The following is a 13530-nucleotide window of genomic DNA, read 5'->3' as shown; positions in this document are numbered from 1 at the left end:
ATTCAACCTCAGTAACTTGAAGTGAAGATTCATCCTTTGATCTTAGTCGGACCTATTGCATATTTATATTTGCTAATCATGTGATTTCTATTTCACTTAAAATTTACAAAACACCTTGGAAGAAGTACTATATTTTGAATCTATGCAATATGGCATTGAAGTTGAAGCTTAAGGTGCCTTCTACAGGTTCAAGTCAATCGAGTGGGAATGGGAGCAACAGCCAACCTAGTTCATCAGGACTACCAAAACTCAAAATAAAACCGCCGAAGCAAAAGGAGAATAAAGTGACTAAGAAGCATCAAGAAGCAGGAACTAAGCACAAGAAACTAAAACTTAATATAAAGCAGAAGAAACCAGAAATAGATAATATAGGTATACGAGGAAATGGTGGACATCAGCCTACTAGATCTGTTCCTAAGGTAAGAATAAAACCAACCAGGGTTCCAGGTGATGGATACGATTCTGAGGCACCAGATCTTGAAGACGACCCATTGATTGAACAGGGTATAATAATACGATTTGTAAACGATGCAAACCTAGACTTTGTACATAATGCAGTTGATTCTGGAGATTTAACGGGATTAAATGTTAAATGGGTGACGAAAGTGAAGGCAGTTGTCAATGTTAACGGTACGTTATATTCAGCAAAGTTACTTGACTTACCAACCATCACCGAGTTGTACAAGACTATTGACAAAAAGAACATTTTTAAGACTTTTGACATTTGTCAGATATTGTTGGTGTTGTACCCAGTGAATCCATCAGATTTGAATTTGGAGAGGGATTTCGAGGTGCCTAGCGACTTGACACACGTACATCCTCTTTATAAAATGTCACCAAAACACGAATTAAAACCGGCTAAGACTGTGCTTAAGAATGGTCTTATATACCCATTTGAAGAAGTGTACAGGAGATTCAAACCACGTAAAGTCAACCATAGAGTTGTTGAAGATATAGAACAAAGGATCGACGAATTAATTAGGCTTGATGACGAAGCGGAAGAAAGTCATTTTGAAATCGTGGACTTAACTAAACAACAAACCAATCAGCATAGATTCAGTAATATTAGTGGCACACTGTCAGCAGTGGCAACACCATCAGCAATTCCAATAGAGTCACAGACGCAATTTAATAATGGGAGTGAAGAGGAAGAGGAACAAGAAATGCTCGCTCAAAGTGATGAAGGTGATTTGGAAGAAGAGTTGGCAAAAGCACTTGAAAATGACGAAACTATGGTAGGTGACATAAACATGGAGAATGAGGTTGATGGCGAAGGTATAGAGGAAGAAGAGGGACAAGAAGAGGAAGAGGAAGAGGAAGAGGAGGATGAAGATGAAGACGATGAAGAAGATGATGATGATGATGAAAACGATGAAAATGACGACGAAGATGACGAATCAAAGGCAGATAAAGAACATGTTAAGATGCTCGAAGAAGAAATTGCTGACTTGGAGAATGCTGTGGAAGTCCATAGAAAGGGTCTCGCGTCTGCCACTCACAAGATGATGAAGATGAAGTTCCAAACAAGCTACAATACCTTGAAAGCATCTTTGGATACTAAGAAGAGAGAGTTAGCCAAGATCGTGAGCGATCAGCAACAATTACAACAAAAGATGGATCCAAATAAAGACACGAACGCGGAAACTTTTGAATCAAATCAATATCTTGATGATCACGACGACCAAGAAGAGGAAAATGCTACACCTGATGATAACCTTGACGATATAGATGACTTATTCTAGGTATATACTTTTTTCACGACATTGTCTCTTCTATGTAAAAATGTCTCACGAACATCGCATTGACATAATAAAAAAAATCTTGACTACGATCCATTGCAGGATGAGTTTGAAGGAGAGTTTATGAGTTTAAGACAAAGTCAAGTAACTTTTCTTGTTCAATAAAAAGACATATAGTTTCTACAGCTAATTTAGTTGTTTGTTGACCTTACTCTCTTCCCTTGAGTTTATTCATTTTTGTTGATTGTTGCTCACTAAGAATTTTTTTATTAATTTCATTCTTGACACCTAATAACGATGTCTACAAACTCCATCAAATTGCTAGCCAGTGATGTTCATAGAGGCTTGGCTGAACTCGTTGCCAAAAGATTGGGTATGAAATTGACGCCTTCTGAATTGAAAAGAGATTCAACAGGAGAGGTCCAGTTTTCCATTGGGGAATCAGTTAGAGACGAAGATATCTTCATAATTTGTCAGATTGGATCAGGAGAGGTTAACGACCGAGTAATAGAGTTATTGATCATGATAAATGCTTGTAAAACCGCCAGTGCAAGAAGAATTTCTGTTATATTGCCAAACTTCCCATATGCCAGACAAGATAGAAAGGATAAATCCAGAGCACCTATCACTGCCAAGTTAATGGCGGATATGTTGACAACATCGGGATGTAACCATGTCATTACTATGGACTTACACGCCTCCCAGATCCAAGGGTTTTTCGATGTTCCAGTGGACAATTTATATGCCGAGCCAAGTGTGGTGAGATATATTAAAGAAACTATCAACTATAAAGACGCAATCATGATCTCTCCTGATGCTGGTGGTGCAAAGAGGGCTGCAGGTTTAGCCGACAGGTTAGATTTGAATTTTGCCTTAATCCACAAAGAAAGAGCCCGGGCTAACGAAGTGTCGAAGATGGTCTTAGTCGGTGATGTAACTGACAAGATCTCTATTATTGTCGACGACATGGCTGACACTTGTGGTACTTTAGCTAAGGCAGCTGAAGTTTTATTGGATAACGGTGCAAAAGAAGTTATTGCTATTGTCACCCACGGAATTTTGTCCGGTAATGCAATCAAAAACATTAATAATTCTAAATTGACCAAGGTTATTTGTACAAACACCGTTCCGTTTGAAGAAAAATTACTGCTTTGTCCTAAGTTAGACACCATTGACGTTTCTGCCGTATTGGCAGAAGCTATCAGAAGATTACATAATGGTGAAAGTATCTCTTATTTATTTAAAAATGCCCCATTATAGGTTTCTCTAAAGTATAAGTATTCATTTCTATTAATTATATGGTTCGTATTGTAATAATGAATGGGTAAGTAGAGATAATAGGTAGTAACTGTTTGGCCCTGCTTATGTAATAAGAGATTTGTTGAATATCTGAATTTTTGGACTATACTCCATAATTTATATTCCATATTCCTAGCACATACTATCGTATCCACTAAATACACTCATTTGATATGACTCAATTGTAAGTATAAGTATTCTTGTCCCGTGTGATTTTTCCGAAGCGAGAACTAACGTTTAGTCCCAAAAACATCAAGGCATGTCTTTTCGGTAAGTAGAAATCTATTTTTCCATTTTACAATAATTATTGATATTTCCTCTCTAATTTGAGCGGATATGATATTAACAGTACAGATATGGATGGAACTATCCTTAATACAGAAGATATATATACAGAATGTACGACAGAATTATTGAATGATTTTGGAAAGGGGCCATTGACATGGGACGTAAAGATTAGATTACAGGGAAGACCTGGCCCTGAGGCCGTTAAAATTATCATTGAAGAGTATGGTTTATCGCTCACTCCTGAAGAATTTTCTCAATTAGCCATTAAAAAACAAGAGAACAAGTGGCATCGTTCCAAATTCTTACCGGGTGCGTTAGAATTGTTACAATATTTATATGATAGTTCAATTCCTATTGCTCTTGGAACCAGTTCTAATACTTTCAATTTTAAAAGAAAGACGGCACATTTGCAGGATGGTTTTAATCTATTTGGTCCGCATATTGTGACTGGAGATGATGAGAGAATTCCACCTGGAAAAGGAAAGCCACACCCTGATATTTGGTTCGCATGTTTGGATAGTCTCAATAAAGAAAGACAAGAGCAAGGTTTGGATCCTGTCTTAATAGAGGAATGCCTTATATTTGAAGATGGTATACCAGGTGTGAAATCAGGTATTGCTGCAAACTCGTATGTAATCTGGATTCCAGATGAAAAGGCACTAAAAGTCTTAAATGGAGAAGAAGAACTTGTTATTGGGGATAGTGGTGAAATATTAAAGAGTCTTGTTCACTTTGATAAGTCAAAGTATTCTCTATAGATAGATAAACGAAGAATAGACATAGATATTGTACATTATAAACTGTAGATATAGATATGGTAATTGTACGCACTAGTGAGCATCAGTATTCTTAGGTATCTATATAAAGCACGTTATAGATACAAAGGTAAGCAGACTCGTTAAAACTTGGTTCATTAGAGTCAAATAATGATAGGAACTGATTCTTATCATATTATCATTGAAATACCTGAGTCTCAAGATAACCATTCATTACTAGATTATAGATATTCTCCGATCGAAATTACAGCAATAGATACATCAAGTGAGAACAGATCTAATATGGCCACTAACGACATTGAACCCTTAAAGGCAAAATTCTTGGGTGATGGTAACATTCGTTTGTATAGGGAATTTGAAGAAGATGAGACTTCGCTGGACATTCTTTCTTCCACATCATCAGTAGCCTCAGAACCATTTTCCTATCCAAATGCAACAGAAGGTGATGATACAATGGTGTCAATAATTGCCGTACCTACCTACTTTACGGCTACAGACTTATTGGGCTTCATTGGCGATTCATATATGAAGTACATTACGCATTTACGAATTCTTAAGAGTGAAAAGCCTAATCGGTTTTTAGTTTTGATAAAATTCAATGACATATTAAAAACGGCCGAATTTCAATTGAAATATAACGGCAAGCCATTTAACTCGATGGAGCCAGAAGCCTGTCATGTTGTGTTTGTCAAATCAATTAGATTTGACGCAGGGGGTCAAATAGATGATATTTCTTCAGAAGCCTCGGAATCTTTGATACCATTCTTGTTGAATGATCCTTTTACATCTCCACCAGTATCTCACCCGAATAGTCCCAACCCCAAATCATCGGCATTATTCAAGAAGCATACCAATGGGACTCTAATGGAATTGCCTACATGCCCCGTATGCTTAGATAGAATGGACTCAACAGTCACTGGATTGTTAACTATACCCTGTCAGCATACATTCCACTGCCAGTGTCTTTCTAAATGGAAAGATGATACCTGCCCGATATGTCGCTATTCCAATAATGTATCCAATCAGAAAATACGGAGATCAATTAGACGATTACTGCAATTCAGCTCCTCGAGATCACAGCATGCAACACCCTTACCTGGTCCTTCCAATTCGTTTAGTACCCCAAATGATGGGATATCCAATATTGACAGTGGCGAACGTTGTTTCGATTGTCAAGTTGATTCAAATCTTTGGATTTGCCTTATTTGTGGGAATCTAGGTTGCGATAGATACGCGCCAGAACAGCATTCACTAAAGCATTTTATTAATACGGGTCATTGTTTTGCGATGGAACTTAACACATCTAGAGTATGGGATTACGCAGGAGATAATTATGTTCACAGGTTAGTAGCAAACGAATCAGATGGGAAATTGGTTGAATTACCCGAAAAGGAAACATATAACAGTATTAATGGGCAATTCAGTGCGTTTGGCAACTCCAACATTAATTTCAAATCAAATAACGCCAATCCCAATTTTGATAAGGTTGATGAGGTTGGGTTTGAATACTCTCAATTATTAATCAGTCAGTTGGCAAGTCAAAGAGAGTATTATGAATCTCTCCTAAATGATAGGGCGGGCTCGCGGTCCCATCGTGCATCCCTTGCATCAGATACTACCTCCAACCAAAATTCTATTAAGGACCTAGAAGCTAAATTCGAAGAGATGAATGGAAAACTAATTGATCTAACTACAAACACCATTCCATCTTTAAAAAGCAAAATTGCTCTTAAAGATGCAAAAATTAATGCATTAACAAAGGAGCTAAATAACTCGAATTCTTTGAATGATGGCCTTTCGTCTAAAGTCGAATATCTATCGGATGAAAATAAACAATTGACAACACAAAATAAAGACCTAACGGAGCAAGTTAATGATTTGATGTTTTATTTAGAAAGTCAAGAAAAATTTAAAAATGAGCCTGATGATGTTCGAGATGGAACGGTAGTCATACAGCAAAATCAAACTTCTCGAAGATCTAGACCCAAAAGCAAAAAGAAGAAATGAGACCTATTTAGTAATAATTTCCTTGTATTCAGATCAAAGAAGTATTATAGTTGTAAAAAGGGTTATAATAAGAATCTTGAAATGGAATTATAATGTGTAGTTAGCATATGTAGATTTATGTAAGTTGCCGTAAATTCGCAAAGATACGATTGCAAAAATTATTTTGTGGTTAGCTTGCCCATACAAACAAGAATTAAATAATATATTTAATTTAAACTAATATCCATACTAGCAAACTTCTTTTATACATAGTAGTAGATATCAGGTTAAATATTGCCTGTTTATTTATAAACATAAACTAAGGGACATTTATGATATATCTAAATTTGTATAAATATCCAATAATTATTGTACAACAAAATGAGTAAGAATAAGGACGGCGACCCGACGTCACAGCATAGACGGTATGTTTAATTTGAAAACTTGCAATATGTGATAAATACTAACATTCAGGCTTCCATCCTTCACAGAATTAATACAGTCATTTGATCCATACCTGCGACAGGAGAATGCAAGGCCTAAGACATTGAGATCATCTTCTTCTTCAGAAATACTTCCCACAATAATAACTCAACCAATTTCCGGCGGTGATTTGACTAGTCCAAAAGACTTAAAAATAGATGAATCGGCCATTGACAAACGTCGAACATATTCGTACGGGCACGGAGGTTTTAGATATGGTAGCTATCGATTTCCTACCAAAAATGCTGAAGTCACATCTCCAGGAGATCACCCACGTCCTATTCATTCAAAAAGCTCATCCTTACCAAATATTGCATATACTGATGTATCTGAAGAATCTACTCGAAAAAATGACGAAGAGAACCTATTATCGTCGTTGAGCAGAATGTTGGATTCTAGTGCTCATAATAATGAAATGCAAGCCATTCGAAATAACTATCTCACATTGGTTGAACAAGCACCAGACAGGACCATCGAAGGTTCTAAATTATTGCATGGCTATGTTAATAACTCAAATCATCCCAAATTTACGACTCACGAATCATTTAAGCAGTTCATACTAAATACATCACCGCAAAGCATTGACAACCTAATAGCCGAATATAACGATAATATTGCAACGATGACAGCGTTCAAAGCTATGATATTACAATATATCAAGGAAGAAGAAGTGGCTGCAAATAAAGCACTAACAAAAATGTCACCTCCAAAGCTGCAACCACTGTACTCGACGCAATTGTCGCCTACCCGTAAACCATCTACAGGCACTAAAATATCAAGCAAGAGACACAAATCCAGTATGGGCAACATAGATTCCAGCCACAAAACAGAATCTACAGTTCTTGATATCGGTGGTAGTATAGTTCCTCTAGAAATTAAAAAACAAACCCTATATTCTGGTTCTTCAACCTCACCTCTTGATCTTGGTGCTCTAAATCCGGATTTGAGCGTACGGCAGGAAATACGCTGCAACCATTGCGGTTCGAAAAATACACCAGAATGGCGAAAAGGCTTGGATGGTAATAGGACACTTTGCAACGCTTGTGGGTTGTTTTATTCAAAGTTGACTAAGAAATATAATGCAGAAGAGGCTGCACGGATCATGAAAGAAAGGAAAGATACAGGTTCGGTAAATAATAGAAGAATTAAATAATACTATAGTAATTAAAAACCTGAACACTTTAACGAACCTTTAATAAACAAATTTTATAGAGAATCTTGGCTGTGTCTAACCTCTGTAAGATCAATCCAAAATAGTCTGGTTATATTAGGATGCAAAATATTCTAAATCGCCAACAACTACTAAACCCGTCAAAAACATCCCTTTAATATCAATAACTACCAATGTCTTCAGTAACAATATTCATTGGTGGGTTTGTTCATACGTTTGACTCCTCCCTCCCACAATTCTAGGACCTATAGGCACCAAGGGTATTAGATCTATCTACTGTTAGTATCTGCGATGATGTTGTCACGTGACCCAAAAAGTTTTCTAAAAAAAAAATCTAGCACGATGACATGGTGATGGTGAAAAAATTGAACAAATAGTCTACGAGAAGTTCTTAATCCCTTAATCTACTACACTTTTTCTTGAACATATATTATTATATAGGACAGTATGGCAGATCCTACAACATCCAAATCTGTTATAAGTAGTAGTGATGTTGCCTTTCCTAGAGGAGGAGCTACTGCTTTATCAGCTTTAGAAATTAAGGACATCTCCAACGAAGCAACAAAAGATGTTCTATTCGAGGCTTCTAGTGCATCCAAAAGATCCAGTTCATCTAAGTCAGACCAACCATCTAAGAAATCTAAGAAGGGGTCTAAGAAGAAGACTGCTAAGTCGACCAACGAAGAGGAGGAAGAGAAATCGAATGTTCAAATTGAAAATTTTAACTTCAAGAATTTGATTCCAGGCACCCAAGTATTGGGTCAAATTACTAATATTGGTAAATTAGACTTGACATTGTCTGTAGGTGATAATTTGGTTGGTTATATTCCAATTACGTCTATAAGTGAGGAGATCACGGAGCAAATCGAAAAGTTCGAAGAAGCGGATGATGACAGTGAAGACGAAGAAGAATTGCAATACGATGACGATGAAAAGGACCAAGAAATACAGACTGCAACATTAAAGACCAAGAATGCCGAATTTCCTGTTTTGAAAGAGATTTTCAAAATTGGACAATGGTTAAGAGCTAAAGTTGTCAAGCCTTCAAGTGATTCCAAAAAGAAAAGAATCCAATTATCTATTGAACCAGAAGTTGTTAATGCCACTTTAGAGGATGAAGATCTTACTCCGGGAAACTTGTTACAATGTTCTATTAAATCCATTGAAGATCATGGTGTTATCTTGAATGTCGGTAGATCAAACTTTTCCGGTTTCATTTCTAATAAAGAGTTAAAGAATAGTAAAGACATCGAAGCTGAAGACTTGAATGTTGGTGATGTTTTATTAACCAGTATAGTATCAAAGCCATCGTCAAGAACAATTACTTTAAGACCAGTGCAATCTAATTCTACTTCCAAAAAAGCCTCTGTATCTACTATTTCGTCGGTAGATTCAATTGAACCTGGTATTTTAGTAGATGCATTAGTATCTGATATTACCAAGAATGGTATTGTTACAAAGGTCTTTGGTTTAGTTGATGCTACTATCAACTTGCCAAATTTGAATGATTTCGATTTACAAACTTTAAAACATAAGTATACTATTGGTAATAATATAAAGGCTAGAGTGACCGGTATCTTATTAAAGAGCGGTACTAAAAGATTAATGTTGTCTCAATTACCACATATAATATCTTTTTCATCTAGTCCATCAGATGACTCTAGTGCTTTAGATGCATTTCCAATAGGTCATATATTTGAAGAAGTTGAAGTGAAAGGAAGCGATCCTAATTATGTGTTTGTTGGCTTTGGATCTTCTACTTTACATGGCCAAGTGCATAATTCTAAAATCGATCCTCTGAAAAATTTGGAAATCGACTATTCTGTTGGCTCAAAGCATAAGGCGAGAGTGATTGGTTATAACTCAATCGAAAACTTATTAGTTTTAACTATGGAACCAAAAGTAATTGATTCTAAGTTTTTGACTACTGATGACATACCAGTTGGTGAATTCGTCAACGGCGCCGAAATTGTCAAGGTTTTGCCTGACTCGGGTGGAATCATCGTCAAAATTCTCAATGGTTTTGAGGCCTTAGTTCCAGGTAATCATATGTCTGATGTCAGATTAGTCTATCCTGAAAGAAAATTCAAAGTCGGTGGTAAAGTCAAGGGTAGAGTATTAAGAAAGCAAGGCAGAAAATTGTTCTTTACTTTGAAGAAATCATTAGTGAATATTGAAGATGATGAGATTTTGACTGGTTTCGATAAGGCCACTGTTGGATTTAAGTCTCCTGCAACTGTTGAGAAATTTGTTCATAATGGTGCCATTGTTTCTTTCTTTGGCAATTTAAGGGCTTATTTACCTAAGAATGAAATATCTGAGACATTCGTGAATCAAGCAAGCGATCATTTGAAGATAGGACAGACTGTAAACGTTAAGATATTAAATGTTAATAAGGATGATCAAAGGTTGATGGTTACATTAAGACAATCCATTGACTTGAGTGATTCTCAAAAAGCCACGATATCTGACTTATATCCAGGTAAATCTATTACCACTGCAATTGTCGTTGAGAAGGTTAAAGAATCCGTAATCGTTGAGTTGGAAAATAGCAATTTACGTGGGGTTATCTTTAGCGGGCATTTGTCAGATGGTAACTACGAACAGAATAGATCTATTTTCAAGAAATTACCAATTGGAGACAAAATTGATGTTCTTGTTTTGGAAAAGGATTTGAAATCTAGATCTGTCACTGTTTCTGCCAAAGCATCTTTAATTGAAGCTGCTAAGCAAGACGAAGTTCCAGCATATTTTAAGGATATAAAGGTGGATAATAAGATGTTACACGGTTATATTAAATCTGTTACTAATATGGGTTTATTTATCTCATTTGCTGGTAAATTAACTGGTTTAGTATTGGCTAAGTATGCAACTGATAAGCCAGATGAGGACTTGTCCAAAAAGTTCTACAAGTATCAATCGGTTTCATGTCGTGTTATTAGAATTGATGAAGAAAACAAAAGATTTTTATTATCTTTAAAGAAGAGTGAGAATTCTAAGGATTCCTCCAACACAGAAGAAGTTATCAATCCAATTGATAGTGAGAAGTCCACGGTTGGTGATTACACTCCTGGTGTGATTACTAGTGCGGTCGTCAAATCTATTAAAGGCACTCAATTGAATGTTCAATTAGCAGATAACCTACAAGGTAGAGTGGACATCACCCAATGTTTCAACTCATGGTCTGAAATCAAAGATAAGAAGCAGCCATTATCACAGTTCCATAAGAATGATAAAATCAAAGTTAAAGTTATTGGATTCCATGATGCGAAAACTCACAGATTTTTACCAATCACTCATCGTAAATCCAATAAGAATATCGTTTTAGAGTTGTCTATTCTTGAAAAAGAATTGAAAACTCCTGATGAACCATACCATATGTTGAACTTATCGAACACTTCAGAAGGTTCAAAATGGGTTGCTTATATTAATAACGTTGCAAAGGGATTTGTATGGGTATCCATTACACCAACTATTAAGGGGCGTATCTCATTTATGGAATTGAGCGATGATGTCTCGGTATTTGATGATATAGAAAACAAGTTGCCTATTGGTATGGCTATAGAGGCTACGGTTAAAGATATTGATAATGATCATAATACTGTCGTTTTGAGTGCAAGAAACAGCACAATGGGTACCGTTAAAGATGTCAAGGTCGGTGATAAGTTGCCTGCAAGAGTTTTGAAGGTAAGAGACACTTTCGTATTGGTTGAATTAGGCAAAAATCTCGTCGCTTCCTCGTTTATTACTGATGCATTAAACGATTATACTGAAAAATTAGAAAATGTTTTCCATACTAATGATTTCTGTACAGCTACTGTTTTAGCTGTTGATGAGGAATCGAAAAAGATTGCCGTCTCGTTGCGTAATGACGATGCTACTGACAAAGTCATTGATTCCATAGAAGACTTAAACCGTGGTGATATCATAAGAGGATTTGTTAAAAACGTTGCAAATAATGGTGTTTATATTGCATTAGGTAGGTCGATACATGCTTTGGTTAGAATCACTGATTTATCTGATTCATTCTTAAAAGACTGGAAGAAATATTTTAAACCTCACCAACCAATCATTGGTAAGATTTCATCCTGTAAGGAAGAGGGCCGTATTCTTATGACCTTGAAGGAAAGTGAAATCAATGGTGAATTGAATGTCTTGAAGAAATTTGAAGATTTGGAAGTAGGTGAAATATTTGAAGGTTCCGTTAGAAGAGTTACTGATTTTGGTGCTTTCATTAAATTGGATGGAACGGTGAATATCAGCGGTTTATGTCACCATTCTCAAATATCAGATAATGATGTCGAAAATGTTTCATCATTATTTGGAGAAGGTGATCGTGTCAAGGTCAAGATTTTAGCAATTGATCAAGAAAAGAAACAATTATCATTAGGTATGAAAGCATCTTACTTCACTAATGCTGATGCTTCTTCCGAGCAAGATGATGTTGAGATGTCCGACGCGAATGATCAAAACGACTCTGGTTCTGAATCTGATGATGAACATGAAAATGATGAATCTGACGATGAAGTAATGGAAGATGTCTTGGAAAATAAAAATGGTGCTAGCGAAAACGAGAGCGACAGCGAAGATGATGAAGAGAATGACAATTCCAGATCTTCTGGTGTATCTGGATTATCTACTAATGGTTTCGATTGGACGGCGTCTATATTAGATCAAGCTGAAGATAACTATTCATCATCTGACGAAGAGGATTTCACACATGAAAAGAAGAAGAAAAAGAAGACTCTGAAAGTTATTGAGGATAAGACTGCCGATTTAAATACTAGAGCGCCACAATCTGTATCTGATTTTGAACGATTATTGGTTGGTAACCCAAATTCCTCTATCATGTGGATGAATTACATGTCATTCCAATTACAATTGAGTGAAGTTGATAAGGCACGTGAAATCGGTGAAAGAGCATTAAAGACAATTAATTATCGTGAAGAACAAGAGAAGATGAACATTTGGATAGCATTGTTAAATTTGGAAAACACATTCGGCACTGACGATACATTAGAAGAAACGTTCAAGCGTTCATGTCAATACATGGATTCATTAATTATGCATCAAAAATTAGTGAGTATCTACACCATGTCTGAAAAGTTTAGAAAGGCTGATGAATTGTATAAAGTCATGTGTAAGAAATTCGGTAAGAATGTTTCTATTTGGGTCCAATACGGTTCTTCCTTATTGGATCGTCAATTAAATGACGAAGCACATGAAGTTTTAGCTCGCTCTTTGCAAGTTTTGCCTAAGAGAGAACATATTGAAGTTGTTAGAAAATTTGGACAATTAGAATTTACAAAGGGAGATCCTGAACAAGGTAGATCATTATTCGAAGGTTTAATTTCTGATGTTCCAAAGAGAATTGACTTATGGAATGTTTATATCGACCAAGAAATTAAACAAGATAATAAGGCTAAGGTCGAAGATTTATTTGAAAGAGCCATTACCAAAAAATTATCTCGTAAGCAAGCCAAATTCTTCTTTAGTAAGTGGCTCTCATTTGAAGAAGAAAAGAATGATCAACAATTTGCTGCTCGTGTTAAAGCTAAGGCTGCTGAATACGTTCAATCTCATCAAAAGGATGAATAAATTTTTTATACTTTTTGAAAAGACTGTCTTCTTCTTTGTTATTATGACTTGAAGGTGTTTGTTTTCTACATTCATTTATTTATTTCTTTTAATTTTATTTGCATCTATTGTATAGTTTTTATTGTCTTGTTTAATAGAATTTTGATATCAAAATCGAGCATGTATTTGTGGCTGCGAAAATTTGGTCTAA

The 13530-nt window shown here is 35.9% G+C and overlaps 6 protein-coding genes across 6 annotated transcripts; all 6 read left to right on the top strand. All coding sequences in view use genetic code 12, as the record gives it.

Annotated features, from left to right (window-relative positions):
- Positions 1 to 149: 149 nt before the first annotated feature.
- Positions 150 to 1742, top strand: DEHA2G03520g (DEHA2G03520p; the record flags this gene model as incomplete). Its single annotated transcript, XM_002770524.1, has 1 exon — positions 150 to 1742. The coding sequence occupies one exon, from the start codon at positions 150 to 152 to the stop codon at positions 1740 to 1742; it is 1593 nt and encodes a 530-aa protein (XP_002770570.1).
- Positions 1743 to 2036: 294 nt separating this feature from the next.
- On the top strand, positions 2037 to 2999 carry DEHA2G03498g (DEHA2G03498p; the record flags this gene model as incomplete). The annotated part of the gene is made up of 1 exon (XM_461698.1): positions 2037 to 2999. One exon carries the CDS (start codon positions 2037 to 2039, stop codon positions 2997 to 2999), a length of 963 nt encoding a protein of 320 aa, XP_461698.2.
- Positions 3000 to 3211: 212 nt separating this feature from the next.
- Positions 3212 to 4084, top strand: DEHA2G03476g (DEHA2G03476p; the record flags this gene model as incomplete). The annotated part of the gene is made up of 3 exons (XM_461697.1): positions 3212 to 3222; positions 3280 to 3308; positions 3393 to 4084. 3 exons carry the CDS (start codon positions 3212 to 3214, stop codon positions 4082 to 4084), a joined length of 732 nt encoding a protein of 243 aa, XP_461697.1.
- A 168-nt stretch (positions 4085 to 4252) lies between these two features.
- Positions 4253 to 6109, top strand: DEHA2G03454g (DEHA2G03454p; the record flags this gene model as incomplete). The annotated part of the gene is made up of 1 exon (XM_461696.1): positions 4253 to 6109. The coding sequence occupies one exon, from the start codon at positions 4253 to 4255 to the stop codon at positions 6107 to 6109; it is 1857 nt and encodes a 618-aa protein (XP_461696.2).
- Positions 6110 to 6469: 360 nt separating this feature from the next.
- Positions 6470 to 7724, top strand: DEHA2G03432g (DEHA2G03432p; the record flags this gene model as incomplete). The annotated part of the gene is made up of 2 exons (XM_461695.1): positions 6470 to 6513; positions 6563 to 7724. 2 exons carry the CDS (start codon positions 6470 to 6472, stop codon positions 7722 to 7724), a joined length of 1206 nt encoding a protein of 401 aa, XP_461695.2.
- Positions 7725 to 8189: 465 nt separating this feature from the next.
- On the top strand, positions 8190 to 13340 carry DEHA2G03410g (DEHA2G03410p; the record flags this gene model as incomplete). The annotated part of the gene is made up of 1 exon (XM_461694.1): positions 8190 to 13340. The coding sequence occupies one exon, from the start codon at positions 8190 to 8192 to the stop codon at positions 13338 to 13340; it is 5151 nt and encodes a 1716-aa protein (XP_461694.2).
- Between the last annotated feature and the right edge of the window lie 190 nt (positions 13341 to 13530).

This window comes from Debaryomyces hansenii (genome assembly GCF_000006445.2).
Source record: "Debaryomyces hansenii CBS767 chromosome G complete sequence".
Taxonomy (NCBI): domain Eukaryota; kingdom Fungi; phylum Ascomycota; class Pichiomycetes; order Serinales; family Debaryomycetaceae; genus Debaryomyces; species Debaryomyces hansenii.
The sequence above is the reverse complement of the archived record's forward strand: the minus strand, read 5'-3'. Positions and strand labels throughout refer to the sequence as shown.